At 66.6% G+C, this 27,871-nt stretch overlaps 1 protein-coding gene across 9 annotated transcripts in view; it reads left to right on the top strand.

Moving 5' to 3' along the window:
• The window catches only part of PLXNB2 (plexin B2), a 28,252-nt gene extending 1,478 nt beyond the window's left edge, over positions 1-26,774 (top strand). For 2 of the 9 annotated variants that reach the window (XM_070053066.1, XM_051839204.2), the window contains exons 2-39: positions 7,365-7,418; positions 7,670-7,723; positions 10,442-11,534; positions 13,595-13,777; positions 13,861-13,989; positions 14,491-14,591; positions 15,948-16,074; positions 16,370-16,523; positions 17,104-17,218; positions 17,287-17,395; positions 17,472-17,573; positions 17,943-18,035; positions 18,329-18,410; positions 18,493-18,653; positions 18,736-18,884; positions 19,048-19,156; positions 19,260-19,396; positions 19,512-19,682; positions 20,012-20,141; positions 20,253-20,480; positions 20,909-21,085; positions 21,160-21,299; positions 21,393-21,493; positions 21,570-21,799; positions 21,882-22,063; positions 22,265-22,331; positions 22,604-22,750; positions 23,150-23,306; positions 23,400-23,500; positions 23,575-23,659; positions 23,755-23,909; positions 23,980-24,140; positions 24,285-24,432; positions 25,049-25,113; positions 25,683-25,758; positions 25,877-25,951; positions 26,027-26,162; positions 26,233-26,774. In XM_070053066.1, the coding sequence (XP_069909167.1) occupies positions 10,455-11,534; positions 13,595-13,777; positions 13,861-13,989; positions 14,491-14,591; positions 15,948-16,074; positions 16,370-16,523; positions 17,104-17,218; positions 17,287-17,395; positions 17,472-17,573; positions 17,943-18,035; positions 18,329-18,410; positions 18,493-18,653; positions 18,736-18,884; positions 19,048-19,156; positions 19,260-19,396; positions 19,512-19,682; positions 20,012-20,141; positions 20,253-20,480; positions 20,909-21,085; positions 21,160-21,299; positions 21,393-21,493; positions 21,570-21,799; positions 21,882-22,063; positions 22,265-22,331; positions 22,604-22,750; positions 23,150-23,306; positions 23,400-23,500; positions 23,575-23,659; positions 23,755-23,909; positions 23,980-24,140; positions 24,285-24,432; positions 25,049-25,113; positions 25,683-25,758; positions 25,877-25,951; positions 26,027-26,131 (5,532 nt within the window). In that variant the 5' untranslated portion in view covers positions 7,365-7,418; positions 7,670-7,723; positions 10,442-10,454 and the 3' untranslated portion in view covers positions 26,132-26,162; positions 26,233-26,774. Of the gene's footprint in view, positions 1-4,579; positions 4,732-7,364; positions 7,419-7,669; positions 7,724-7,901; positions 8,244-10,441; positions 11,535-13,594; positions 13,778-13,860; positions 13,990-14,490; positions 14,592-15,947; positions 16,075-16,369; positions 16,524-17,103; positions 17,219-17,286; positions 17,396-17,471; positions 17,574-17,942; positions 18,036-18,328; positions 18,411-18,492; positions 18,654-18,735; positions 18,885-19,047; positions 19,157-19,259; positions 19,397-19,511; positions 19,683-20,011; positions 20,142-20,252; positions 20,481-20,908; positions 21,086-21,159; positions 21,300-21,392; positions 21,494-21,569; positions 21,800-21,881; positions 22,064-22,264; positions 22,332-22,603; positions 22,751-23,149; positions 23,307-23,399; positions 23,501-23,574; positions 23,660-23,754; positions 23,910-23,979; positions 24,141-24,284; positions 24,433-25,048; positions 25,114-25,682; positions 25,759-25,876; positions 25,952-26,026; positions 26,163-26,232 lie in introns of those variants that run through there. The other 7 variants (XM_070053067.1, XM_051839207.2, XM_051839205.2 and 4 more) reach the window with 6 other exon arrangements.
• The last annotated feature ends 1,097 nt before the right edge of the window (positions 26,775-27,871 follow it).

Raw genomic sequence — 27,871 nt, 5'->3', positions numbered from 1 at the left:
GGGAGACCGGGCGAGTCTGGGCAGCTCCTCCCCTCCTGAGGCTGCTCAGACCGGCTGGGGGTGGGGCAGGAGGCGATGCGTCACCCCTGGATTGGAGAAGGCCCCGGTGTCAGCTCCGGTGGGCCCTGCTCAGCCTTGCAGGGGGCCCAGGCCCCTCCAGGGGAGGCGGTGGGCAGAAGGCGCTCTCAGCCAGGGGAGCCCTGGCTTCGAGAGCCCCTGAGCCTTGCTCCTCTTCTCACCCCGAGTTTGGCAGGGTTGTGGTTAAAGGGAACAGCCTGCCGGGCTGGAGGGCCCCCCCCCCCCCCGTCTTGTCTGCTGGTCGGCAGCTGAGGGACTGAGGCCCTCCCCAGCCCAGCCCTTGTCTGTGGACTGCTGTACTTGCATGTGGTCCCTGTCAACCCGGCCCACAGGTGGGGAGACTGAGGCCACAGCTGGGTCCCTGCTGTGAGCTGCTCCCTGGGGCCGTCCCTGGGTGTGCCTGTGGTTCTGTGCCTAGCAGGCTACGAAGGGACTGCAGTGGGGAGGCAGAGCCGGCAGCTGGGGCCCACGTGCAGGAGGCGGGGGACTTGCCGTGCCCCCTGCCCAGGCAAGTGGAGCAGAAGGGATAGGACTGGATAGGCACTGGGTGGGCTTGCAGCTGCCAGTGTGTCCATATGGCAGAGGCCCCAGGACCTAGACCAACCTGGGGCTTCAGCTGGGCCTGGCCCCGCGGGGGTGCAGAGGATGTTGGAGTGGGCAGGGGGTGCCCTGGTGGGGGGCGGCTGTGCCTTCCCCTCCTCTGAGGGGCGCAGGGCTGTGCGGGCTGCCGGGAGCCCCTCCCACCACAGGCTGGTCTCTGCCCTGGCCCCCTGGCTGCAGGGCTAAGCCTCTCTTTCCTGCTGCTGCCTTGGAAGGGGGCCAGGGAGACGGGGGTGAACTGGTGGGCACTGAAACCCAGGCCTGGCCTCAGAGGGCCCCGGAGCAGCAGCCCCTCGCTCCAGCCTCTGTTCTGTGGGTGCAGGGACAGGGAAGCTGGGCACAGTCTCTCCCCGTGTGGTCACAGCTATTTGTGTGTGGGGTGGGGCCTCTGACTAATTCTGGGCAGAGACGGGCAGGTCAGAACCTGTGATGGAGGGGGTGGGAGGGGCCCCCGGTCCCCTCTTCTTTCCAGGGCATGTGGTTCCTCTGCCTTCTTCCCCTCCGTGGTTTCATATCCCCTGACACAGGCTCCTGCCTCTCCCCACCCCCTCTGCTAACCAGACAGGGACCCTGCTCACAGCTGCCTAGGGCCCCCTGTGCCCCGACTTAGTGGCCTTCCTGGCCCTTCCACCTTATCTTGGTCAGGCACAGATGGAAGGGACCTGCGGGACCCCTGCTGTCCTGCCCCCAGCAGGGACACTCACCTCCGTGGGTCTCTGTCACTATTCTGTGGACTCAGGCCTCAGATGGAACTCAGGGATGGTGGAGCAGGCTGCCCCACCCCATGGTGATGTCTGCTCACAGGGAGGAGCCCAGGGCCGGCCCCACTAGAGTTTCCCAGCTGTTGTCACTCTCGTCCTGCCTCTGTGCCTCAGTCTCCCTTCGCACCCAGAGCCTGGCTCACCACTGCCCCCTCTGTGGCTGGTGGCCTTCTCTGGGGGTGGTCCCTGTGGACTGGCGGGGTTCGTGCCTGAGCTGCCTGGTGACCCAGTGTGCTAGGCCGGGGCGGCTGGGGGCAGGGCCGGACTTGTTGCCCGCACCCTCTTCCTAGGCCCCCCTTGTAGTTCCCCATTGTGGAGCAAGCCTCAGGCTTGGACTCCAGCTCTGCCCTCGGCCTGGCAGTGTGGCCAGGGACGTGTCATGTCCAGGTGCAGAGACCAGGCCCCTCTGCCCCAACTGGGCCCCCTCCTCAGCAGGAGCAAGAAAGGAAGAGACTGGAGGCTGGAGCTGCAGCGCTCCGAGTGTGGCCCTGTGCTGGGCCGGTGCTCTCCCCAGGAGGGCCTGCTCCTTCCCAGGCAGCTCCGGGGGCTTCTGGGAGGAGGGCCCCTGCCCCGCCCTGGCCTCGGGGTGGGGGGCTGCAGCAGGACATGCTGCAGGTGGTAGAGGGGTGTGTTGTCCCTGTGCTCACCGGGGACCCCTGCCCTGCCCTCACCCGAGTTCTAGCTCAGAATCTAGGCCGTAGCTGTCCGAGGACAGCCTGACGCAACAGTGTGGCTCTGTCTTGGAGAACGAGGGGGCTGTGGCCCGCGTGGTCCAGAGGTGGCGGGCGGTATGGGGGTCGCCACTTGGTGGGATTGGGGTGTGTTGGGGGCCTGGCCGTGGAGAAGGTTCGCGACTGACAGGAGGCAGGGGCTCTGTGAACTCTCCTCCCTGCTGAGGCCCGTCCAGTGCCCTCTGTGGAGGGGACAGCTGCCCCTGGGGAAGAGGGGAAGAGGACCCCAGCTTGGGCCCCCCTGCCCCGGCCTCACCCATTGAAGACCAGGGCCAGCAAGTGGGAGAAGCTATTTTAAGTTGCGCTGGGCCAGTTGGCAGGGGTGAGGGGCAGGTGGTGGGAGGGAAGGGCTCCAGCAGCCGCCACCCCCACCCCCTGGGAGATTCAGGGGAGCTCCCCAGGCTGGTTGGGGATCTGAGGGCCTGGCCTCCCCCCTCCATCTTGGCATCAGGCCTCCTGTGAGGGGCTGCTCTGAGGGGTCTCAGGACCCAGACAGAGATGCCTGGATGGGAAAGCAGGCCAGCCCGGGGGTCCAGTGCCTGGACCCAGAGCCTACATGGCCCTGCACAGCCTGGCGTGAGCAGCTCCCTCCCGCCAGCGCCTTGCTACTGGAGCTGAGTGGAAGGAGGGACCAGGCCTGGCCTCCAGGAGGGCTGGGGGCTCCTTGCTGAGTAGCTGCAGGGAGGCCAGGCAAACCCTTCCCCCCAAGTCCTGGTCACCAACCCCACACACTGTATCACCTCCTGCTTCCGCCCTGCCCCAACCCTGAGCTGGAGAATTTCCTCATTGGGAAACCCCTGACTGCCCTGACTTCCCAGGGCCCTCCCTGCCCCCGTCTCACTCTCAGCCTGGACTCTAGACCCTGCCCAGCGCCTCTGCCAAGCCCCTGGCTCAGTCTGGACAGGAGGCTTGAGGCAGCCTGTTTGCAGCCCAGCTCCAGGTGTGTCCAGCTCTGAGAGGATTCCAGAGTGCCGGATCTGTGTCTCCCTTGGGCTCTCTGTCCCGAGGACGGCCCCAGCTGGCTGGGCTCTCCCCTCAGCATCGCAGCCGGGAGCGCCTTCCTCCCTGGGATCGTATGGGAGGGTGGCGGGCGTACAGGCGTGGCACTGCGCCCCGAGCTAATTGTAGGGTTCAGCTGTGATGGGAGAGGCGGTCCAGGCTCTGACAGACTGACAGGGAGATTACAGCCTTGCTGGCTCCTCGCTTGCTCTGGCTCTCACCCCCTTCACCCTCCTCCCCCACTCCACCCCCTCTCCTGTGCGTGGGGAGGAGGGCTCAGGGCCAGCTGCAGCCTCCATGATCCTCGGGCTGCCCTGGCGAGCAGCAGCAGTCAGGACTTGGCCTGTGACCAGCCAGCGGAGTGAGGAGCTCAGAGTTGGGGTGGTGGACAGGGGCGGGTGCAGACCTCAGCTCCAGGCTGGAAAGGCATCGGGTAACTGAGTCCCCAGTCCCCACGGGAGCCTCTTCTGTGGCCAGGCAGCTGTTCGGACACTTCTGATGAGCTGACCCCCGTCCGAGGCAACAGGACCCATTTGTGCCCCGCGGGCCTTGGAGGCCCGCTCCCCTCGGCCGGCTGACTCAGGGGTCCTCCAGGAGTGGGGGCAGTGGGTGGAGGTGGCGGCTGCTCTGTTTGATCTAGAGGACTGTGTGTGGGCAGGGACGGAAGTGGGGAGACCACGGCAGCCTGGGGCAGGCAGGACAGTGTGACTGCGGCTGGGCCTGGGGAGGGTGCTGAGAGGAAGTGGCCCTTCAGGCCTGGGGTGCGTGTGGGGAGGGGGCGCCACCTTGCGCTCTGGATATCCCAGGGGAGGCTAGGATGGGAGGACACTGTGGGGACCCCAGCTGCAGAGGCTGCAGTTAGCACTGGGGAGGGAGGGGCCAGGGCAGACTCAGGCACCTGAAGGTCAGGGCTAGGTGCAGGGACCCTGGTCACTGTGTGGCTGTAAGAGGTGGACCCGTGGGGGCCGGCAGGAGGGAGGAGGACCTGAGCCTGGAGTCCTGAAGTCCAGTGGCTGGGGAAGCCTTGGGGCTTCTCTGAGCACAGCCAGGGTCCTGGGCTGGTAACCTCATCCCTGCCACCCATCAGGGAGGGCTTTACATGCGGTGACCCCTAGGCAGGGGCTGATGGGGAGGGAGCCGCTGAGGCTGACGTCAGCCATCCCTGGAGCCCCGCGCCCCACCTTTGCCCCTAGGTCGGTGTCGGGGCCCTGACCCGGTCCGTCTGGGGCCTGGCAGGAGCCAGGGCCGGGGAGGGAGGGCGCGTGTCCGCAGGCTCTGGCTAGCGGGGCTGTGGGGCGGGGCTGTGGGAAGAGCCCCCGGCACCTACCCTGAGGCGGGGGCGGAGCCGCCCTGCGCCTCGCCCCGTTCTGGGCGGGGAGGACCGCGGGAGTGGCCGGCCACGCTCCCGCGGCTGACACCAGGTGAGCGCTCCCGAGGGGAGGTCTCCCCGCGTCACGTGACCGCCTCCGCCGCCGTCATTGTTACCGGGGTCAGGGACCCTCCCGGCGTGGCCTGGGGACCCCGGGCCTGGAGAGCCGAGTGAGTCTCCTTGCCCCGCCCAGGTGTGCGCCCAGGTTGCGGGGACCCCCAGGGAGGGGGCGGGCAGCGGGCGCGTGGTGGGGGGCGGCGTGGGAGACCCCCTTGCCCCACACTCCCGGCATCCAGGAGCAGCGGGGCGGGGGCGGGGGGTGGTGGTGGCTCTGCACCAGGGCCCCGGGTGCCCGGCCCAGGTCCGCGCAGGGGGCTCTGCTATCTGGGAGCGGCGGGAGGGCGGCCCTCCCGGCCCAAGCTCTGGCGGCCTTCTGGCCTGAGCTCTGCTCCCGCGGCCTCTGGGCCGGGCTGTGTGCGTGGCCGTCACCGCGCGGTGTCCCCAAGAGACCGCGACGGCGAGGGAGGGGGCTCGGTGCGCTCCGGGCTTGTTTTGGACGCGCTGGAGGCTCTGTTGTGTTCCTGCTTTGGCTCCGCACTGGGCAGGTTTTGTGCTCCTCCTCCTGGCCGCGGACAGCCCTGCCTCTGAGGCCCCTGGTGTGGTGCCTGGGGACCCTCTTCTGTCCTTTGACCCTGAGAGGGCCCCGCCAAGTGCTGGAGCCCTCCCTCCACCGACGCAGGGACAGGCCTGGGCCTGAGTCCTGGCAGCCGGCACCCCTTTCTGCACTGGGTCTGCCTGGGGCTCTCCTGCTTTGCAGTGGTTTACTGGGAGCCCCAAGTCCTGCTTCTCTGAGATACAGGGAAGGGGCTCCCCAGGACCGAGGCCCACCCACGGATGGGGGTGCTCATAACTGAGGTACCTCAATTAGATGCTTTTGGTTTGCCATTTCCTGAGGGCAGGGGAGGGAATGGGCAGGGCTCAGCTTCTGGCCAGGGCAGTCTCAGAGTCCCCAAGGCCAGGGGCTCCCGCTGCCCCCCGCTGGGCCTGGGGTGGGCAGGAGAGGCCAGGGCCACCCCAGCCCTGGCTGGGCAGGAAACACTTGTGCTGTGTTGGTCACAGGACCGGCCTCAAGGCCATCACACCTTCCTGGTTCACTGGGCTCGGGTGGGGGGCGGTGTCGTGTTCTGAAGCACAGGCAGGAGTTCTCTAGGGGACGGGAGGAGTGGGCGCGATTGCTCTGTGATGCTCGCGATCCCTCCTTTGAGCAGGCAGAGTGGCGGTGAGTGTGTCCTCTCACTGGCTTGGCTCTCCGTGGGGAAGCTGAGGCACAGGGCAGCCTGGCAGGGTCACCCACAGCCCCAGCTAGGAACTGACAGAGCAGGCCGTTGCTACTCCCTGTGTGCAGCAGTGTTGGTCACTCCAGTGGGGACTTGGGCCTTGGGTACCCAGCACAGGAGTCTGCACTGGGGTCTTGGGGAGCAGGAGGCAGACCCTGGTGCTGGGGGCAGGGCAGGGCTGGCAGGCAGGCGGCTGGGGAGTGGGGACCAGTCCAGGTCCCGGGCTCCAGGAAGTGTTGGCTCTGAGGAGTCTGATACTGGGGGGAAAGTCCACAGCCTCTGGAGGCCAGGGCAGGGGCAGGCGGGAGCTGGCCCCACCCACCTTCCACAGTGCCGGGTGGCAGGCCCTGCAGTCACTGTGTCCGCCTGGCTGGGAGGCTGGGGGCTGGAGGCGCAGGCCGAGCGTTCACTGGGAAGCCAGCTTCACTGGATTCACCTCTGGGCTCCTGGGCCAGTGGAGGGCTGCTTGCTGGGAACTGAAGATCTCCCCGGAGGAGACATGGGGGGCTGGTGGGGCTGCACAGAGCCAGCACGGCCTGGAGACCGGGCCGTCCCAGGAACCCGTGCCTCGGAAACAGGCCCCTGTGTTTCACGGTTCTCCTTCCACAAAGGCTGTGTTGAGTGTGGGGCAAAAGGACACTCTCTCCCCAAACCCTTGGCACTGGCAGCTCCGAGCCCCTTGGGCAGGTTAACCCTTCCCTGCTCAGCCAGGGCTGAGGACAGAGGGACATTCCCACCACCCCACCAGAGGTGCTGCCCAAGTTTCCTGTGTGCCCCACCCCCACCCTGGGTCCCGCTGTCCAGGGGTGTGAGCAGGTAGGGACAGTGGGGGGGGGGGGTCGCACAGGGCACATGGAGGCGGATCCAGGAGGAGGAGTGTTGGGCTGGGCCTGGAGCAGGGGTGCTGGAGGCAGTTTGCTGGCTGACCTGGCTGGGAGTGGACCTGAGGAGGACCCCTTGCAGGAGCAGGATTCCGGGGCTGACCTATGGGGAGGGGGTGTTGCCAAGAGCCTGGAAGGCCACATCCTGAGACGGAGCCAACGGGGCACAGCTCTCCTAGTTCAGACTGGTGGTGATATGGGAATATGTTCTCGAGGGTTTTCTTTTGTTGTTGTTAAATGGCAGTGAAAGTTACTTTGCCCCCAAGATTGGCCCCTGCTTTCAGTTTCCATGGAGGGCTGTCAGCAGTGACTATACCTCAGTGGACAATGTGGAGTTCGCACCACAGCAGGTCTGGGCTCTGCCGTTTTCCACGGTGTCCTCTGGTGCAGGGCTTTGTAGTAAAAATGTGGCTCAAAGACCCTGCCCCAAGGTACCCTTGGTCTGCGCCTCCTGGGCAGGGCTGGGGGTTAGGGAGCCAGAGGATGTGGTGAAAGGATACAGTGGCAAGCCAAGCCCGGAGGAGCGCTACAGTGTAGCCCCTGGGAGCTGGTTCACTTGGTTCTTGCTTATCTGATGGGCGCTCCCTGTCACTGTCTCCATTTCACAGATTGGAAAATGAGGCACCTTGAAGTCCAGTAACTTGACCAAGGTCACACAGCTAGTAAGTAGCACTACAGGGTCGGGGTGTGATTGGTTTTCTCATCTCAATCAGCATGATACACATGCCTACTACCAATCTACTTAGAGCAAAAAGAGGCAGTCCTTGACCCCGAGCAGACTGGGGGTGCCAGGCCTGGGGGCTGGAGCTGTCGGGGGGAGGGGCTGCACTGGCAGTGGGGTAGAGGATGCAGGGACCCAAGTGGACACAGGCCAGGCTGCTGCCTTGACTCCTGTCTCTCCTTTGCCTCCTAGAGAGTCTTGATGCTGGCTTGGAGCAGAGACTGACCCCGGACCACTGGAGCCTTGGTGAGTAGGGCCGCTCGGCCCAGGGGAAGGCAGTGGGTGGCGGGGGCTGTGTGGATGGCAAGGCTCCAGGTGTCTTGAACCACCCCCTTGTGGTGTCCTTGGGGCTGTGTCCGGCGGGGTTGTGACGACACACATCCCCCTGCAGCCCCTCCCACAGCCTGGCCCTGAGGGAAGGACAGATGGCCAGATGGAGGGAGGAGAGCTCCCAGGGCTAGGGCACGGGGTGCACAGCTCTGCCTGTGCCCAGAGCAGGCTCATGGTGACCCTGGGATGGGCGTGGGGAGCCTCCCTATACTGGGGGGGCCATTCTGAGGCCCCTGGTTCCCTGGAGGCCAGGTTTGCTCAGGTGGGACGGGCACTGTGGCACTGGGCTCCGGGAACAGCACGGCTGGGATTCGGCTGGGGGCAGGGCGCCTGTACAGCTCTCCGGGCCAGCAGCCGCAGTTTGTGTGGCTTCTCGGACGTGCACCCCCAAACTTCAGCCAGGAAGGAGGCCTCGAGGAAATCCCCCACCAGCCCGGTAAGTGGGGGTCCTGGGACTGACTTCAAAACAGGAAGTGCCTGCCGCCTGCCCGCCCTCCTGTTCCAGGAACTCCAGAGGCAGGAAGCTCAGCCGGCTGTCCCTGGCGCCTGCCGCCCGGCTGGCCAGGGTTTTGCTAGTCGGCAGGTGGATCGCCCTTTGCTCCTAGGCTGGCAGGCAGGTCACCTGAGGCCTATTTGTCCAGGAAGTAGACGGGAGCCTCCTGTGGACACACAGGCCCTCCCTCCTGCCACCCCTGGGGTCCCTCTGCCAGCCCTGGGCAGTGTGGGGGTGTCTGGCCAGTGCTGCTGTCAGTGGCAGGATCTAGTCACACATGATATTTACTGAGCACCCAGGGTGTGCCTGCCCCAGGGGTGTCTGTTGACATCAGTCAGGAGAGGCGCAGGGGGAGCCGCCTGGATCTTTCTGCCAGGGGTGAGAGCATTGTCTGAAGGGGGCCCACAGGGTCCCCCTGTCTGTCTGGCCTGGGCTCCAGGCCTAGCCCTGTGGTAGAGACCCGCCCAGGGGCCTGGGCGCCTGTTGGGCGGCCCCAGCTGCAGCCCCGCCCACGCACTCCTCCTCCTCCCCCCCTCCCTGGGCCCCAGGACATTCCATTCATTCCGGGCTCACTGTGGCTGGCGCGGCCCGCTGGGCGGGGCGTGGGTGAGTGGGGAAGGCTGGAAGGACAGGCTTGGTGGGGACTGATACTGCTGGGTGGACTGCGGGGGGGTGTGGGGAAAGTGGGGCCTTTGTGGGGGGGTAGCAGGAGGGCCTGTACCCATGGATACCCCAAGAGAGTCTTGCTGTTCTCGCGTCTCCCCATCTTCCTCCTCCCCCACCCCACCTGTGGGTGGGCTCCTGGACCCTGTGTCCCCAGGGTTTGTGTGAGGACTGAGCCCCGGTGCAGGTTCTGTGCAGAGGCCAGGTCACCTGGAGGGGTTGTCTGCGGGGAGCAGGGTGGCAGACCAGCTCGGCCTCCCCCCGCCGAGAAGGCTTTGTTGGGCACCTTTCCTCTGAGCTCAGAGCTGGGTGCAGCGTGCGGGAGGGGACAGCCACAGCCTGTAGGGCGACTTGGGTGCCTGAGCAATAAAGGAGCGACTGGGAGGAGTGACAGGGTCTGCGAGGAGCAGGCAGCCTGTTGCAGTGAACACAGCTTCACTCAAAGCCTGCACGGGGTTTCTGCGTCCTGGTCTGGAGCAGCCGACGCCTAGATCCTGGGACGGTGATCCAGGAGCGGGGGGAGGCTGTGATAACGAGAGAGGGTCTGGGGGCTGGGGTCCCCAGAGGGAGACAGAAGGGCTCTCCCTGCCAGCACAGAATGGCTCTCCCTGCCAGCTGCTCTTGGATTCCCTGAGGCAAGTGGGAAGGGAATGGCAGATCCTGCAGCCCACTAGCCCACTCGTCCCATTCGTGGTCTGAACTCCAGGGCATGCATGAGGGCTCTCCCTCCACGTCTGCTGGGTTTGGAGCTGTTCAAAGCTCCCTGGAAGTCCCTCCTGGGATCCTGTCTCTGTGCCCCCACATCTGAGGCTCTGCCCATGGCGCCGGGAGGGGGGTGAGGCAGGGCGAGGAGGGGTTGAGAAGACTTACTTTCTCCCCCGCTGGTTCTGCCATGGGAACAGGGGTCTGGAAGGGGGTCCGGGAGGCCTCCGGGGAGAGCTCTGCAGGTGGGGCGGGGCTGGGGCAGGTGACTCTGGGAACAGGGGAAAGTGCCTGTGTGTTGGCTGAGCTGGTCACAGCAGGCCTCGAGGACCAGCCTGTGCTCGGGGTCAGTACAGGACAGGTGTACAGCTCACCTGCTCGTGCCCCCAGGGCTTGTCCGTCGGCCTGGGCCTGTGCATGGGGGCAAGTTGTCTGGGGCCAAAGGCCCCCCGACCGACAGCCTGGAGCTTCTTGGAGAGTCACAGGGTGGGGAGCTGGGCTCCGCCCTGGCCTGTTGCCTTGGACCTGGAGGTGGAGAAGAGGCCTCGGCTTCCCAGGGCGTGGAGTAGCGGTGGCTCCACCCTGGTCACCAGGTAGACTGCGCGGTGAAGGGCTAGGAAGTGGGTTTCCTGGAGCTCTGAGGTGGAACAGGGGTGTGTGTGTGTGTGTGAAGGGTGCTGGGTTCCCCGGCTCAGTCTGGGATCACGGCCCGCTGGCCTGTGTTCACAGGCACCCTTTGGGCTAGGGCTCCCTTGACCCCTGCTTTTTTCCCACAGGCTGTCGGGGGCAATGGCACTGCAGCTCTGGGCCCTGACCCTCCTGGGCCTGGCGGGCATGGGGTCAAGCCTGCGGCCTGGCAGACTGGACTTCTTCCACAGTGACACAGAGCTGAACCACCTGGCCGTGGACCAGGCTTCCGGCGTGGTGTACGTGGGGGCCGTGAACGCGCTCTACCAGCTGAGTGCCGACCTGCAGCTGGAGCAGAAGGCAAACACAGGCCCGGCCCTGGACAACAAGAAGTGCACGCCGCCCATCGAGGCGAGCCAGTGCCATGAGGCCGTGCTGACCGACAACGTGAACCAGCTGCTGCTGCTCGACCCTCCTGGCAGGCGCCTGGTGGAGTGTGGCAGCCTCTTCAAGGGCATCTGTGCCCTGCGGGCCCTCAGCAACATCTCCACGCGCCTCTTCTATGAAGACAGCAGCGGCGAGAAGTCCTTTGTGGCCAGCAATGACGAGGGCGTGGCCACCGTGGGGCTGGTTAGCGCCACGGGCCCCGGCGGGGAGCGCGTGCTGTTTGTGGGCAAAGGCAACGGGCCGCACGACAATGGCATCATCGTGAGCACCCGCCTGCTGGACCGGGCCGAGGGCAGGGAGGCCTTCGAGGCCTACACGGACCACACCACCTACAAGGCCGGCTACCTGTCCACCAGCACACAGCAGTTCGTGGCGGCCTTCGAGGACGGCCCCTACGTCTTCTTCGTCTTCAACCAGCAGGACAAGCACCCAGCCCACAACCGCACGCTGCTGGCACGCATGTGCAGACAGGACCCGTTCTACTACTCCTACCTGGAGGTGGACCTGCAGTGCCACGACCCCAGCGACCCCCAGGCCCCCGCCTTTGGCACCTGTCTGGCGGCCTCCGTGGCCACGCCGGGTGCTGGCAGGGTGCTGTACGCTGTCTTCAGTCGGGATGGCCGAGGTGGCCACGGAGGGCCCGGGGCAGGCCTCTGCCTCTTCCCACTGGATGAGGTCCACACCAAGATGGAGGCCACCCGCAAGGCCTGCTACGCGGGCACACGGGAGGCGGGCCGCAGCGACCTGTTCTACAAGCCCTTCCATGGCGAGATCCAGTGCGGCAACCACGGGCTGGTACGTGGGTGTGTGCCCTGTGCTGGGCATGGGGGCACAGCTGTGTGTGTGTGAGTGTGTGTGTGTGCCCTGTGCTGGGCAGGGGGGCACAGCTGTGTGTGTGTGTGTGTGTGTGTGTGCCCTGTGCTGGGCATGGGGGCACAGCTGTGTGTGTGTGTGTGCCCTGTGCTGGGCAGGGGGGCACAGCTGTGTGTGTGTGTGTGTGTGTGTGTGCCCTGTGCTGGGCATGGGGGCACAGCTGTGTGCGTGTGTGTGTGCGTGTGTGTGCCCTGTGCTGGGCAGGGGGCACAGCTGTGTGTGTGTGTGTGTGTGTGTGCCCTGTGCTGGGCATGGGGGCACAGCTGTGTGTGTGTGTGTGTGTGTGTGTGCCCTGTGCTGGGCAGGGGGCACAGCTGTGTGTGTGTGTGTGTGTGTGTGTGCCCTGTGCTGGGCATGGGGGCACAGCTGTGTGTGTGTGTGTGTGTGTGTGTGCCCTGTGCTGGGCATGGGGGCACAGCTGTGTGTGAGTGTGTGTGCCCCCTGTGCTGGGCAGGGGGGCACAGCTGTGTGTGAGTGTGTGTGTGTGTGTGTGCCCTGTGCTGGGCATGGGGGCACAGCTCTGTGTGTGTGTGTGTGCCCTGTGCTGGGCATGGGGGCACAGCTCTGTGTGTGTGTGTGTGTGTGCCCTGTGCTGGGCATGGGGGCACAGCTGTGTGTGTGTGTGTGTGTGTGTGCCCTGTGCTGGGCATGGGGGCACAGCTGTGTGTGTGTGTGTGTGTGTGTGCCCTGTGCTGGGCATGGGGGCACAGCTGTGTGTGTGTGTGCGCCCTGTGCTGGGCATGGGGGCACAGCTCTGTGTGTGTGTGTGTGCCCAGTGCTGGGCATGGGGGCACAGCTGTGTGTGTGTGTGTGTGTGTGTGCCCTGTGCTGGGCATGGGGGCACAGCTGTGTGTGTGTGTGTGTGTGTGTGTGTGCCCTGTGCTGGGCATGGGGGCACAGCTCTGTGTGTGTGTGTGTGCCCAGTGCTGGGCATGGGGCACAGCTGTGTGTGTGTGTGTGCCCTGTGCTGGGCATGGGGGCATAGCTGTGTGTGTGTGTGTTTGCCCTGTGCTGGGCATGGGGGCACAGCTGTGTGTGTGTGCCCTGTGCTGGGCATGGGGGCACAGCTGTGTGTGTGTGTGTGTGTGTGTGTGCCCTGTGCTGGGCATGGGGGCACAGCTGTGTGTGTGTGTGTGTGTGTGTGCCCTGTGCTGGGCATGGGGGCACAGCTGTGTGTGTGTGCGTGTGCCCTGTGCTGGGCATGGGGGCACAGCTGTGTGTGTGTGTGTGTGCGTGTGCCCTGTGCTGGGCATGGGGGCACAGCTGTGTGTGTGTGTGTGTGTGTGCGTGTGCCCTGTGCTGGGCATGGGGGCACAGCTGTGTGTGTGTGTGTGTGTGTGCCCTGTGCTGGGCATGGGGGCACAGCTCTGTGTGTGTGCCCTGTGCTGGGCATCGGGGCACAGCTGTGTGTGTGTGTGTGTGTGTGTGCCCTGTGCTGGGCATGGGGGCACAGCTCTGTGTGTGTGTGTGTGTGTGCCCTGTGCTGGGCATGGGGGCACAGCTGTGTGTGTGTGTGTGTGTGCCCTGTGCTGGGCATGGGGGCACAGCTGTGTGTGTGTGTGTGTGTGCCCTGTGCTGGGCATGGGGGCACAGGTGTGTGTGTGTGTGTGCGTGTGCCCTGTGCTGGGCATCGGGGCACAGCTGTGTGTGTGTGTGTGTGTGTGTGTGTGCGTGTGCCCTGTGCTGGGCATCGGGGCACAGCTGTGTGCGTGTGTGTGTGTGTGTGCCCTGTGCTGGGCATCGGGGCACAGCTGTGTGTATGTGCGTGTGTGTGTGCATGTGCCCTGTGCTGGGCATCGGGGCACAGCTGTGTATATGTGCGTGTGTGTGTGTGTGTGCCCTGTGCTGGGCATCGGGGCCAGCATTGGACATAGTCCCTGCTGTAGGAGCCTTGTTCTTGGGGATGGGTCTGGGGGCCTCGTGTGCGGGGGTAGGGGAACCTGGTGGGGGATCAGCGCCTGCCGTTGACACTGTGTTCACAGGATGCCAGTAAGAACTTCCCATGTGGCTCGGAGCACCTGCCCTACCCACTGGGCAGCCGTGATGGACTCACGGCCACAGCTGTGCTGCAGCGCGGGGGCCTGAACCTGACGGCCGTGGTGGTGACCGCTGAGAACAACCACACCGTTGCCTTCCTGGGGACCTCTGACGGCCAGATCCTCAAGGTGAGACCCTAGGCTGGGGCAGGGGGTGGCCTGGAGGACCCTTCCGTGTACCGCCCCCCCACGCCCTGCCTTTGTGCCCACAGGTGTACCTCGCCCCGGATGGCACCTCCACCGAGTATGGCTCCATCCTCGTGGAGATCAACAAGAGGATCAAGCAGGACCTGGTGCTGTCTGGGGATCTGGCCAGTCTGTACGCCATGACGCAGGACAAGGTATGCTGGACACAGCCCCGAGGCCGTCCCCCAGGCCACTGTGAGAGACTTCGGGTGAGCAGAGCAGGACAGGGCGAGGAGCCTCGGGCTGCGCCTGCCCGGGGCTGGGTTCCTGGGCCTGCCTGCAGCTGTCTGCCTGTCTGTCCTGGTCTCAGCGACGTCTCCCTGACTGACTGGCCTCTGCCCAGGGCCAGTGTCGGAGTGTGTGTCCCTTGTGGGAGGACAGGAATGTGAGGGGCCCCTGAGCTTCCGGAGATGGCAGGAACCCCTCCAGCTGGCCTTCGGAGGGCCTGGGCTGGCCAGGGTGGGCACCATGCCCGGGACCCCCACCCCATCTGTGTTGTGAGCCATGAGTGGCTAATGGGCTGTGGCCATGTAGAACCGAGTTAGTGTCCAAGGCTTTCGTGGCACAGAGACAAAGTGGGGTTGAGCTGGTGGTCCCATAAAGGGGGTCTTGGGGGCTCCCGTGTGGCTGCCAGAGCCCCTCACTTGCGTCCGCAGGTGTTCCGGCTCCCGGTGCAGGAATGCCTGAGCTACTCTTCCTGCGCGCAGTGCCGCGACTCCCAAGACCCATACTGCGGCTGGTGTGTCATCGAGGGACGGTGAGCACCGGGCCTGGGTCCCCCAGCACCTGGGCCGAGTCCCCCAGCACCTGGATGGCCACGGGCTGGGTCCCCTAGTACCTGTGCCCTGGTCCTGGATGGCCACGGGCTGGGTCCCCTAGTTACCTGTGCCCTGGGTCCCCCAGTACTGTGCATGGGCCTGGATGGCCATGGGCCGGGTCCTCCAGCACCTGTGCCCTGGTTCTGGAGGATCATAGGCCGGGTCCCCCAGTGCCTGTGCCCTGGTCCTGGATGGCCACGGACTAGGTCCCCCAGTGCCTATGCCCTGGTCCTGGATGGCCACAGGCTGGGTCCCCCAGCACCTGTGCCCTGGTCCTGGATGGCCACAGGCTGGGTCCCCCAGCACCTGTGCCTGGGCCTGGATGGCCGCAGGCTGGGTCCCCCAGCACCTGTGCCTGGGCCTGGAGGGTTGCAGGCTGGGTCCCCCAGCACCTGTGCCTAGGCCTGGAGGGTTGCAGGCCGGGTTCCCTAGTTACCTGTGCCCTGGGTCTCCCAGCACCTGTGCCCTGGTTCTGGATGGCCATGGGCCGGGTCCCCAGCACCTGTGCCTAGGCCTGGAGGGTTGCAGGCCGGGTCCCCTAGTACCTGTGCCCTGGTCCTGGATGGCCACGGGCTGGGTCCCCTAGTTACCTGTGCCCTGGGTCCCCCAGTACTGTGCATGGGCCTGGACGGCCATGGGCCGGGTCCTCCAGCACCTGTGCCCTGGTTCTGGAGGATCACGGGCCGGGTCCCCCAGTGCCTGTGCCCTGGTCCTGGATGGCCACGGACTAGGTCCCCCAGTGCCTGTGCCCTGCTCCTGGATGGCCACAGGCCGGGTCCCCCAGCACCTGTGCCTGGGCCTGGAGGGTTGCAGGCTGGGTCCCCTAGTTACCTGTGCCCTGGGTCTCCCAGCACCTGTGCCCTGGTCCTGGATGACCATAGGCTGGGTCCCCCAGCACCTGTGCCTAGACCTGGAGGGTTGCAGGCCGGGTCCCCTAGTTACCTGTGCCCTGGGTCTCCCAGCACCTGTGCCCTGGTTCTGGATGGCCATGGGCCGGGTCCCCAGCACCTGTGCCTAGGCCTGGAGGGTTGCAGTCCGGGTCCCCAGCACCTGTGCCCTGGGTCTCCCAGCACCTGTACCCTGGTTCTGGATGGCCATGGGCCGGGTCCCCAGCACCTGTGCCTAGGCCTGGAGGGTTGCAGTCCGGGTCCCCAGCACCTGTGCTCTGGGTCTCCCAGCACCTGTACCCTGGTTCTGGATGGCCATGGGCCGGGTCCCCAGCACCTGTGCCAGGCCTGAAGGCTCACAGGTGGGTCTCCAGGGACCAGGACTGAGGCTGCCCCTTGCTCTTGCAGGTGCACCAGGAGGGCTGAGTGCCCACGGGCCGAGGAGACCGGCCACTGGCTGTGGAGCTGGGACAAGTCCTGTGTGGCCATCACCGACGCCCAGCCGCAGAATATGAGCCGGCGGGCCCAGGGGGAGGTGCGTGGGGGCAGTGGAGGCGGGGCAGTGCAGAGGCAGGGCCGGGGGCGACCCCCCATCTCCCTTCTGGCCTGGCCGCTAGATGCTGAGCATGCAGGATGTGGGAGGTCATCCTTTTGTGGGGCCCCCATGGCCCCTGCACCAGGGCAGTCAAGAGTGGGGCTCCTGTGTGTCCAGGCAGACCAGGCCCCGTGCGGGTTGCATTGCGATGGAGCCGGGTTGCAGACAGGCAGGATGCAGGGTGGGGTGGGGTGGTCGGGGGGACCCGGGGTTAGCCACACGGCCCCTCCCTCAGGTGCAGCTGACTGTCAGCCCCCTCCCCGACTTGAGTGCAGACGACGAGCTGCTGTGCCTCTTCGGCGCGTCACCGCCACACCCTGCCCGCGTGGAAGGTGACACCGTCGTCTGCAACTCCCCGAGCAGCATCCCCAGCACGAGGCCCGGCGAGGGTGAGGCCCCTCGGGCGTGGGTGGGCCCCCGGGCACCCTGCCTGCCCATTGAAGACCCTGAAGCCCTCCCTGACCTAGCGCAGGCCTTCCAGGAAAGTGTGGGTTGTGGGTGGTGGGACCTGTGATGGGGGTGTTCTGTGTGCAGCCCCTCGTGCCCTCCCTGCCCTGTCCAGCCTGAGACAGGTCGGGCTGCCCCTAGAGGCTGGGGCCCGGTCCTGTCTCCCGAGTGTTGGGGACTGTGGGGACACACTGGCGCAGGCAGGGACCTAGCAAGCCTCCCGCCCAGACTCTAGGAGCCACAGCTCTGTGCTGGCAGAGACAGACAGAGCAAAGCGGCAGGGCCCTGGAGAGAAGGGCAAGCCCAGCCCTGAGATCTGATGGAGGCAGCAGGCCCAGCTGAGCCCACGGCCGAGCCAGGGTGGGGGCCCCCGCCTGGACTCACTTGCAGGCCTGCAGACCAGGGTGACCACACAAGGCCCTCAGGCTTAGAGACAGTGCTGTCCTCAGCCTCTGCTGGGGTGAGGAGCTGGCCCTGGGGAGGCTCCTGTTCCCTGGCCCTGACCCCCTGCCTGCACCCTAGACCACGTGGCCGTGACCATCCAGCTGCTCTTCAGACATGGCAACGTCTCCCTCACCTCCCACGAGTACCCGTTCTACGACTGCCGGGAGGCCATGAGCTTGGTGGAGAAGCTGCCGTGAGTCCTGCCCCACACCCTCCCCCGGCCCCTCCAGCCCTGGCGCCCCTCATGAGCCTCTCTTCCAGGTGCATCTCCTGTGCGAGCAACCGCTGGACCTGCCAATGGGACCTGCGCTACCACGAGTGCCGGGAGGCCTCGCCCAACCCCGAGGACGGCATCGTGCGCGCCCACATGGTGAGGGCGCGGGGCGCGGCCCAGGCCCGGGGGGCGGTGGCCAGGCGCACATCCTGCCAGCCTCGTTCTCTCCTAGGAGGACAACTGCCCACAGTTCCTGAACCCCAGTCCTCTGGTGGTCCCCATGAATCACGAGACGGCCGTGACCTTCCAGGGCAAGAACCTGGACACAGTGAAGGTGGGGGAGGTGCTGGTGGGGCTTGCTGAGGGCGGCCCACCCCTGTCCTCCCTGACTAGAGCCCGGCCGTGAGGGAGAGTGTCCAGGAGGCAGGAGGCCAGAGCAGGGCTGGGAGGGCGCGGGGCCTGGGTGAGGCAGAGCAGGACACGGGCAGGTTCCGTCCATGCAGGGGCTGGGCGGCCTCCTCCTGAGGTGTGGGAGTGGGCTGGGGGCCTTGTTCAGCTGGGGGCGGGTGGCAGAGGGGTCCGAGTGGTCAGTCGAGGCAGGCCCTCCACGTGCCCAGGAGGCGTGGGGCAGGGAGCGCGTCCGTGCCGTGGAGGCACTCGGGCACCGAAGCTGGGGCCGGGCTCCTGACTGTGCTGTCCACAGGGCTCCTCCCTGTACGTGGGCAGCGACCTGTTGAAGTTTGAGGAGCCGGTGACCATGCAGGAGCCAGGGGTCTTCTTCTTTCAAACCCCGAAGGTATGGCTGCAGGCCAGGCTGCTGGGCCTGGGGGCTCCTGGGGGCCCTGACCTCCAGGAGTGTGAGGGAGGGGCTGTCGGGAAGTCCCAGGTCAGAGCCCAGACACGGGGGTCCTGTCCTCGTCCCCTTCTCTGGAAGGTGCTCAGAGCGGCCAGCGTGTCTCACTCAGAGCATCCCCCACCCACCGGCTTCTGGCCCCTTGGATGCCTCCCTGTGCTGCCCTCGGCTGTGAGCGGCCCCCACCCTTCCGGGTAAGGGCAGGGCGTGCAGTGTGTCCCTGTGTGTCCCCCCAGCTGTCCCACGACGCCAATGAGACCCTGCCCCTGCACCTGTATGTCAAGTCCTACGGCAAGAACATCGACAGTCGCCTGCAAGGTGGGTGGGGCCCGGGGGTGGGGCCCAGGGGCGGGCCGTTGGGGTGCAGGGCGCCCTGGCTGACCGTCGCTCTCCTCTGCAGTGACCCTGTACAACTGCTCCTTCGGCCGCAGCGACTGCAGCCTGTGCCTGGCCGCCGACCCTGCCTACAGGTGCGTGTGGTGCGGTGGGCAGGGCAGGTGCGTGTACGAGGCCCTGTGCAGCAACGCCACTTCCGAGTGCCCACCGCCCGTCATCACCAAGGTGAGCCTCGCGGCCCGGCCCTCGCCCACCCCCGCGGCCGCCTGCCAGAGCCCCCATCTCACCAGGTCCTTGCCCGCCCCAGATCCAGCCTGAGACAGGCCCTCTGGGCGGCGGCATCCGGGTCACCATCCACGGGTCAAACCTGGGTATCAGAGCAGACGACGTGCAGAGGGTCACCGTGGCTGGCCAGGACTGTGTCTTTGAGCCAGAACTGTACTCCGTGTCCACCCGGTGAGTGCGTGCTGCAGCCAGTTGGCCAGGTCAGCCCCCACCCTGGGGTGCCGGGGCCTGCTGAGGAGGAGAACGAGAGGCTGGGGAACAGAAGGGCAGTGTGGGCCTGCGGGGTTGGAGTGGGCGGCATGGGCGGGGCCTGGTGACCCTCCTTGTCCCACAGGATCGTGTGCGTGATTGGGGCCGCAGAGGCGCCCTGCACCGGGGGTGTCGAAGTAGACGTCAGCGGGAAGCTTGGCCATTCGCCTCCCAGCGTCCAGTTCACCTACCAGGTAAGCGCCTGGCCCTCAGGACCTGGGGCAGCCCTGGCCTGTGCAGCCAAGCCTGGGCTGGGCTGCCCCCGGCCCTGACCCGTGTGCACCTTTACCCCTGCAGCAGCCCCAGCCCCTCAGCGTCGAGCCCAGGCAGGGGCCGCAGGCAGGCGGCACCACGCTGACCATCAGTGGCACGCACCTGGACACAGGATCCGAAGAGGACGTGCGGGTGACCCTCAGTGACGTTCCTTGTAAAGTGTGGGTGTCACCGCGGCCGCCACGTCTGACTGGCCCTGCCTGCCGACAGGGTGGGGGCCCGACCCTGCGTCTGCCCTGGCAGGGGCATCCCACTGACTGGCACCTCCCACCCCAGGACGAAGTTTGGGGCGCAGCTGCAGTGCGTCACCGGCCCCCAGGCGGCTCTGGGCGAGGTGCCCCTTGAGATCTTCTACGGGGGCTCCCTCGTGCCCAGCCCCGGCGTCTCCTTCACCTACCGGGAGAACCCAGTGCTGCGGGCATTTGAGCCACTGCGAAGCTTTGTCAGGTGTGGCTGGGGCCATCCCCACCCCACCCCAGTGGGAGAAGTCCACAGGAAACCCCACACACCCCGACGGGCTCGCTCCCAGGATCGAGGCGGGCAGTCTCGGCAGGGTCCTCGCTGGGCCCTGTGAGCCCCCTCCCCCCAGCCTGTGACTTAAGACACCTGGTCCCAGCATGCTCTGACCCAGCCACCTCTGCACACCCACACAGACCTGCCAGGGAGGGGGTGGGAGCTGGTGGGGGGGACACAGCCTGCAGGGTGCGCCCTGGAGCCGGCTAGGCACCTCCCCTACCTGGCCAGGCCTCAAGACACTGCCCTGTACCCTCCCCCAGTGGCGGCCGGAGCATCAACGTCACGGGGCACGGCTTCAGCCTGATCCAGAAGTTTGCCATGGTGGTCATCGCCGAGCCCCTGCAGTCCTGGAGACAGCGGCGGGAGGCCGGACCCCTACACCCCGTGACGGTCAGTCCTGGTGGGAGCCAAGGCTGAGCGCCAGTGCTGGCCAGCGGGGGCGTCCTGGGTGGGCAGGCAGGGTGTGTGCCGAGTGGACCGATGGCCCGGTCTGGCCCGCAGGTCACGGGCACGGAATACGTGTTCCACAACGACACCAAGGTGGTGTTCCTGTCCCCGGCCGTGCCCGAGGAGCCCGAGGCCTACAACCTCACGGTGCTGATTCAGATGGACGGGCACCGTGCCCTGCTCAGGACGGAGGCCGGTGCCTTCGAGTACGTGGCCGATCCCACCTTCGAGAACTTCACAGGTGGCGTTAAGAAGCAGGTCAACAAGCTCATCCACGCCCGGGTAAGGAGAGCCACAGACCTGGGGCCTGGGTGGCCGGGTCAGGAACCCCGCCAGTCACAATGACCCGGGGCCTGGTGGCTGGGTCAGGAACCCCCCCAGTCACAATGACCCAGGGCCTGGGTGGCCAGGTCAGGAACCAGCCCCCCCAGTCACAATGACCCGGGACCTGGGTGGCCGGGTCAGGAACCGCCCCCCCAGTCACAATGACCCGGGGCCTGGGTGGCCGGGTCAGGAACCCCCCCAGTAACAATGACCTGGGGCCTGGGTGGCCGGGTCAAGAACCCCCCCTCCCCCAGTAACAATGACCTGGGGCCTGGGTGGCCGGGTCAAGAACCCCCCTCCCCCGGTAACAATGACTCGGGGCCTGGGTGGCCGGGTCAGGAACCCCACCCCACCCCCGGTCACAGTGACCCTGCCCCCCTGCCCAGGGCACCAACCTGAACAAGGCCATGACGCTGCACGAGGCTGAGGCCTTTGTGGGCGCTGAGCGCTGCGTCATGAAGACGCTGACCGAGACGGACCTGTACTGTGAACCCCCGGAGGTGCAGCCCCCACCCAAGCGGCGGCAGAAGCGGGACACAGCGCACAACCTGCCTGAGTTCATTGTGCGTGAGCGGCGGGCGGTGGGCGGGGGTCCTGGTGGGAGCCACGCCCGCCCTGAGCCTGCTCCTCCACGCAGGTGAAGTTTGGCTCCCGCGAGTGGGTGCTGGGCCGTGTGGAGTACGACACGCGTGTGAGTGACGTGCCACTCAGCCTCATCCTGCCGCTGGTCATGGTGCCCATGGTGGCCGTCATTGCTGTGTCCGTCTACTGCTACTGGTGAGCCCACTGCCCCGCGCAGGAGACGCCCCCGAGCCAGGCTCCCCGGCCCAGGCCCGCCAGCATCACGTGCCCGCCCTCCTGTGCCCGCAGGAGGAAGAGCCAGCAGGCCGAGCGCGAGTACGAAAAGATCCGGTCGCAGCTGGAGGGCCTGGAGGAGAGCGTGCGTGACCGCTGCAAGAAGGAGTTCACGGGTGGGCTGCGGGCAGGGCCCCGGGCGGGCAGGGGCCAGGGAGGGTGGCCGGGCGCCTCACCCTGCGTTCCCTGCAGACCTGATGATCGAGATGGAAGACCAGACCAACGACGTCCACGAGGCCGGCATCCCCGTGCTGGACTACAAGACCTACACCGACCGCGTCTTCTTCCTGCCCTCCAAGGACGGCGACAAGGACGTGATGATCACGGGCAAGCTGGACATCCCCGAGGCCCGGCGGCCCGCCGTGGAGCAGGCCCTCTACCAGTTCTCCAACCTGCTCAACAGCAAGTCCTTCCTCATCAACGTGAGCCCCTGGGGCTGCGGGGGGCGGGGAGTGGGCTCGGGGAGGGGGGCACCGCCGGCCTCTGAGCCTCCCGGCCCCACAGTTCATCCACACCCTGGAGAACCAGCGGGAGTTCTCGGCCCGAGCCAAGGTGTACTTCGCGTCGCTGCTGACGGTGGCGCTGCACGGGAAGCTGGAGTACTACACCGACATCATGCGCACGCTCTTCCTGGAGCTCATGGAGCAGTACGTGGTGGCCAAGAACCCCAAGCTCATGCTGCGCAGGTGCGTGGGTGCCCGGGGCTGCTCCGCTGCTGTGACCTGCAGTGCTTGGGGCATGGGGGAGCCGCTGCTGTGTGCCCAGCACCAGCTGACGGCACCCCTCTGAGCCCAGGCTGGAGCTGTGAGGGTGGTCAGGGGCTTAGAAGAGCCAGCTGAACCTTGGGGGGACCAGGGACCCCTGGGACAGGCCTCTCTGTACCCCAGGTCTGAGACGGTGGTGGAGAGGATGCTGTCCAACTGGATGTCCATTTGCTTGTACCAGTACCTTAAGGTGGGTCCCACCCCCAGGACGCCCTCCCCGCGCCCCGCGCCCACACTGCCCCTCGCCCTGCAGGACAGTGCCGGTGGGGGACGCCCTCTCCGAGGGCCCCCGTGCCCTGCGCCCACACTGCCCCTCGCCCTGCAGGACCGTGCCGGCGGGGGACGCCCTCTCCGAGGGCCCCCGTGCCCCGCACCCACACTGCCCCTCGCCCTGCAGGACAGTGCCAGCGGGGGACGCCCTCTCCGAGGGCCCCTGCACCCACACTGCCCCTCGCCCTGCAGGACAGTGCTGGCGAGCCCCTGTACAAGCTCTTCAAGGCCATCAAGCACCAGGTGGAGAAGGGCCCTGTGGACGCCGTGCAGAAGAAAGCCAAGTACACGCTGAATGACACCGGGCTGCTCGGGGACGACGTGGAGTACACGCCCCTGGTGAGCCCCGGGGTCCTTGGAGGCTGAGTGCTGGCCGAGCGTGCCTGGCATCCAGGGCAGGGCCGGTGGGCGATTGCCCCGTGCAGTGGTGTGTGAGAGAGTACATTCTCCCTGCGTGTTGTGCTCTGCGGCTGACGTGTGTCCTGTGCTCAGGGAGGGCCGGGGGTCTGGCCCTGAGCCTCAAGCCAGGCCGTGGCGGGGGCGGGGCTAGCACCTGTCGTGTCTGTGTGAGCTGTGTGCACATGTGGGTCAGGACGCAGGGGTGTGCGACAGGTGCCCTCTGGGTGAGCGAGCCCCTCCCCGCAAGCTGGCTGAGCCAGGAGGAGAAGGTTGGGTCACCCTGGGTGCCCTGGAGCAGCAGCTGAAGTGGGGCCCTCACGCCTGTCCCCTGCCCCACAGACGGTGAGCGTGATTGTCCAGGACGAAGGCGTGGATGCCGTCCCCGTCAAGGTCCTCAACTGCGACACCATCTCCCAGGTGAAGGAGAAGATCATCGACCAGGTGTACCGCACGCAGCCCTGTTCCTGCTGGCCGAAGCCGGACAGCGTGGTGCTCGGTGAGTGTGGCCACAGCCCACCTGGACACCCGTGCCCCGGGAGGGGGCTGCCTGGATGGAGGGTCCCAGGAGCTGGGCTCTGTCCTCCCACAGAGTGGCGTCCGGGGTCCACAGCCCAGATCCTGTCTGACCTGGACCTGACTTCGCAGCGGGAGGGCCGGTGGAAGCGCATCAACACGCTGATGCACTACAATGTGAGTGGCCGGGCCGGGCCAGGCCGGGGCGGCACAGAGGGGCCGCAGCCTACCCTCCTGACTGTGCTCCCCAGGTCCGGGACGGGGCCACCCTCATCCTGTCCAAGGTGGGGGTCTCCCAGCAGCCGGAGGACAGCCAGCAGGACCTCCCCGGGGAGCGTGAGTCCCTTCCTCCTGCCCCCATCCCGCCCAGCCCCAGGGGGCGCAGCGCCCAGCCCCCTGCCCACACCGCCCACGCTGTGTGCTGCCCACAGGCCATGCCCTCCTGGAAGAGGAGAACCGCGTGTGGCACCTGGTGCGGCCAGCGGAGGAGGTGGACGAGGGCAAGTCCAAGCGCGGCAGCGTGAAGGATAAGGAGCGCACCAAGGCCATCACCGAAATCTACCTGACGCGGCTGCTGTCGGTGAAGGTGGGCCGCGTGGCGCCCGGCGGGCACGCCCGGGAGCCGCCAGGGGCCTCACGGAGCCGCCCCCCCACAGGGCACGCTGCAGCAGTTCGTGGACAACTTCTTCCAGAGCGTGCTGGCGCCCCGGCACGCGGTGCCCCCCGCCGTCAAGTACTTCTTTGACTTCCTGGACGAGCAGGCGGAGAAGCATGACATCAAGGACGAGGACACCATTCACATCTGGAAGACCAATAGGTGTGGCCGCTGGCTGGCCGCGGCCCTGCCCGGTCACACAGCCCCTCGCCCCCGCTGGTCCCCGCGGCCCTGCCCGGCTCACACAGGTCCCCATGGCCCTGCCCAGCTCACGGAGGTCCCCTCACCCTGTGTCACTCTGCTCAGCTTGCCACTCCGGTTTTGGGTGAACATCCTCAAGAACCCGCACTTCATCTTTGATGTGCACGTCCACGAGGTGGTGGACGCCTCGCTGTCGGTCATCGCGCAGACCTTCATGGACGCCTGCACGCGCACAGAGCACAAGCTCAGCCGCGTGAGTGGGGGACGGCCTGGGCAGGTGTGGCGGAGACGCGGGGGCTGTGCGGTGGGCACGCGGGATGGACAGGGCAGGTGGAGACTGGGCCTGCCCTTGCACAGGGCGGGAAACCGTGTTACTACAGATAACAAAACACGGAGAATATAAACCTTGCTTGTTTTAAAGATTTTCTTTGAAAGGCAGAGATGGGGGCCAGAGGGACGGGAATTCCATCTGTTGGTTCACTTCCCAACACCCACAACCCGGGGGCTGGGCCAGGCCACGCCTGGGAGCGGGAGCCCCACCCAGGTCACTCCCCGGAGCCTGCATTAGCAGATCCACTGTGGTGGGATGCAGGCACCCTCCAGCCCCGGGACAGGGTGGCCATGGTGCTTGGCCTGGCCCTGCCTCGGCTCCTGCGGGCAGCACTGGGGACTGGGATTTGCTACCGCAGGCTGATTTCTAAGTGGATGATGCCACACAGCCTCTGGATGATGTCAGAAATATCCAGGCGGCTCTTGGCAGAGAAAAGGGCCCCTCGCCTCTGCTCTGGGCCAGAGCCGTCCTGGTGAGGGCACTGAGGGTGCTGGGCAGAGCAGGCCGCGGCCGGGGGTCACGTGCTGCCTCCTCACAGGACTCTCCCAGCAACAAGCTGCTCTACGCCAAGGAGATCTCCACCTACAAGAAGATGGTGGAGGAGTGAGTGCCCCCACGGCCCCTGGCTGGGAGGGGCCCCGCTGGGCAGCCCTCCAAGGCCCAGCCTCTGTCACCCTCTCTGACCCGTCCCATCCCCCTCCCCACCTCTCTGTGTCTCTCTCCCCACCCCTGTAACCATCCCGTAACCATCCCCCTCCTCACCCTGTAACCATCCTCCCCGCCCCTGTAACCGGCCCTCTTCCCCCGTCCCATCCCCCCCACAACCATCCCTCCCTGCCCCTGTAACATCCCCCTCCTCACCCTGTAACCATCCCCCCCGCCCCTGTGACCATCCCCTCCTCACCCTGTAACCATCCCCCCCCGCCCCTGTGACCATCCCCCTCCTCACCCTGTAACCATCCTCCCCCCGCCCCTGTAACCGGCCCTCTTCCCCCGTCCCATCCCCCCCGCCCCTGTAACCGGCCCTTTCCCCCGTCCCATCTCCCCACAACCATCCCCCCCCGCCCCTGTGACCATCCCCCTCCTCACCGTGTAACCATCCTCCCCCACTCCTGTAACCGGCCCTCTTCCCTGTCCCATCCCCCCACCCCTGTGACTGGCCCCTCCCACAGTTACTACAAGGGGATCCGGCAGATGGTGCAGGTCAGCGACCAGGACATGAACACACACCTGGCAGAGATCTCCCGGGTAAGGGGCTCCCGGGGACGTGCCTGCTGGCCTCGGCCCTCCCAGCAGGGCGGGGGGGGGAGGCGGGGAGAGGCACCTCTGAAGCCCGTGCTGTCCTCCCACCTCACCGTCACCCCAGGCCCACACGGACTCGCTGAACACCCTCGTGGCACTGCACCAGCTCTACCAGTACACGCACAAGTACTATGATGAGGTAGGGTCCCCGCTGCCGGGGGCAGGTGCTCGGGCAGCCCCTCCCTGGCCGTGGTCTGACAGGACCCTCCCTCAGATCATCAACGCCTTGGAGGAGGACCCCGCTGCCCAGAAGATGCAGCTGGCCTTCCGCCTGCAGCAGATTGCAGCCGCGCTCGAGAACAAGGTCACCGACCTCTGACCTCCCGCCTTCCGCCTGCCTCCTGGCGCAGGTATGTGAGGTCCAGAGCAGCCCTTGGGGCGGGCCGGATTGGCTGTGACTGAGTCCTCCTCTCCCCGCAGGGGGCGCCGCAGGCCCCGAGCAATATGGCACCGGAGCCTGTACTAGCCCCCGCCCACGGAGCCAGCCCGGGGTCTCTGTGTGAAGACTGAGTGTTTCGCAAACGTGCCTTACGCCGCGCCGGGCCCCTGGGGCAGTCGGGCCTCCGCCTCCCCTCGCACCAGCAGCCGCCTCAGATGCCCAGGGCCTGGCCTCTGGGTGGGATCCGAGTCCCTGCAGCCCCGGGGCGAGTGCCCAGACGTGTCTGCCCACTGTCCACGGACAGCAGGAGGAGACACGGAGGACAAGCGGTACGACGCCTTCCTGACCTCACCCTGCCTCCCCAGGGGGCACCCACGTTTGCCGGGCCCCACCTCAAAGGTCACGCTGGACGTCAGACGTCGGGGCCAGGCAGCCAGGAGGAGCCCAGCCGACCTGTCAGACAGGCTGCCCTGGAGGCCCCACCTGGGTCTGGGGGGCTGGGAGCAGCTCCACCAGGACCACCCATCCCTTTTTTGTAAATCTTGTTCATTGTAAATCAAATACAGCTGTCTTTTTCACTCTGCTGGCTGGTTGGGCTCCAGGGGCTGCTGGTCTGTCCCCACCCACCTGTTCCCCTTCCCTGGACACTGCTGGATCTGAGGTGGGCCCCTGTGTGGGCCAGGTGGGACCAGGCCAGCCTGGCTGGGTGCTGGAAAGAGACTGGCTCTAGCGCCCCCATCTGGCGCCCTCAGCGTCCCCCTCCCTTCCCCGGGCAGGCATGAGGCAGCAGCGAGCGAGAGAGATGCCTGGTAAGCCTCGCGCTGTGTGCCGGCCCCACTGGACAGAGGGCCAGAGTCTCAAGGCCTTGGGGCTGTGAGGTCAGCTTTGTCCCACGAGCTACCCAGGATGACTCGCCCAGGACCACCCTTTGCACCTCTGAGGGCGACGGACTCCTCTGCTCCTGCCTGGTGGGGGTCTGGGTGGGGGTAGGTAACCCCGAGGACCTGGGGCGGGGCCACAAGATGAAGACGTAGTTTGGGCCTGCAGCCAATGGGACGGAGGGGCCCTGCCCCCACGGAGCTTCCTGTGAACCCCAAGCAGGCTGAGCCCAGGAAGAAGCAGAGCGGCCTGGACACTCGCTGTCCCTGTGTGCGTTGTCTGAATGGTCTCCGGCCTGGTCTCGCCGCTGGGGCCTCCCCTTACGGCTGGGGAGCCCAGGAGCCGGGGTCAGGGGACTGTGAACCCCTCCTGGAAGGGGGTGACTCGGGCCCCTCCCCAACACTGGCTGTAGGGAAACAGGAACCTGGAGGCCTGGCTTCCAGGGGTCTGCTGCTGCTGTCCCCCGGGGCAGTCAGGAAAGAAGGGGCTCATCTGTGAGGACACCCCTACACACGCAAGGGACACTCAGGGGGAGGGGAAGGCTGTAGGTCCTGCCATCCACGCCCAGGTGGTCTCCACCCTCACCCCTCCCCTTAGGGATGGGAGTGACAGGACCCAGGAGCCTGGCTGGTGCCAGCGAGGGGTGAATGTTGGCTTGTCCAGGTGGCCAGAATGCCCTTCAGCCCCAGCGGTGACCAGCCCTTCCGGTCACTGTCCAATTTCCAGTGAGCAGGGGGAGGGAGAGGTGAGGATGGGAAGGAGCCACGAGCAATGCTGCTGACCTGTCCATGTCCAGAGAAT

Source organism: Oryctolagus cuniculus, chromosome 11 (genome assembly GCF_964237555.1).
Source record: "Oryctolagus cuniculus chromosome 11, mOryCun1.1, whole genome shotgun sequence".
Taxonomy (NCBI): domain Eukaryota; kingdom Metazoa; phylum Chordata; class Mammalia; order Lagomorpha; family Leporidae; genus Oryctolagus; species Oryctolagus cuniculus.
The sequence above is the reverse complement of the archived record's forward strand: the minus strand, read 5'-3'. Positions and strand labels throughout refer to the sequence as shown.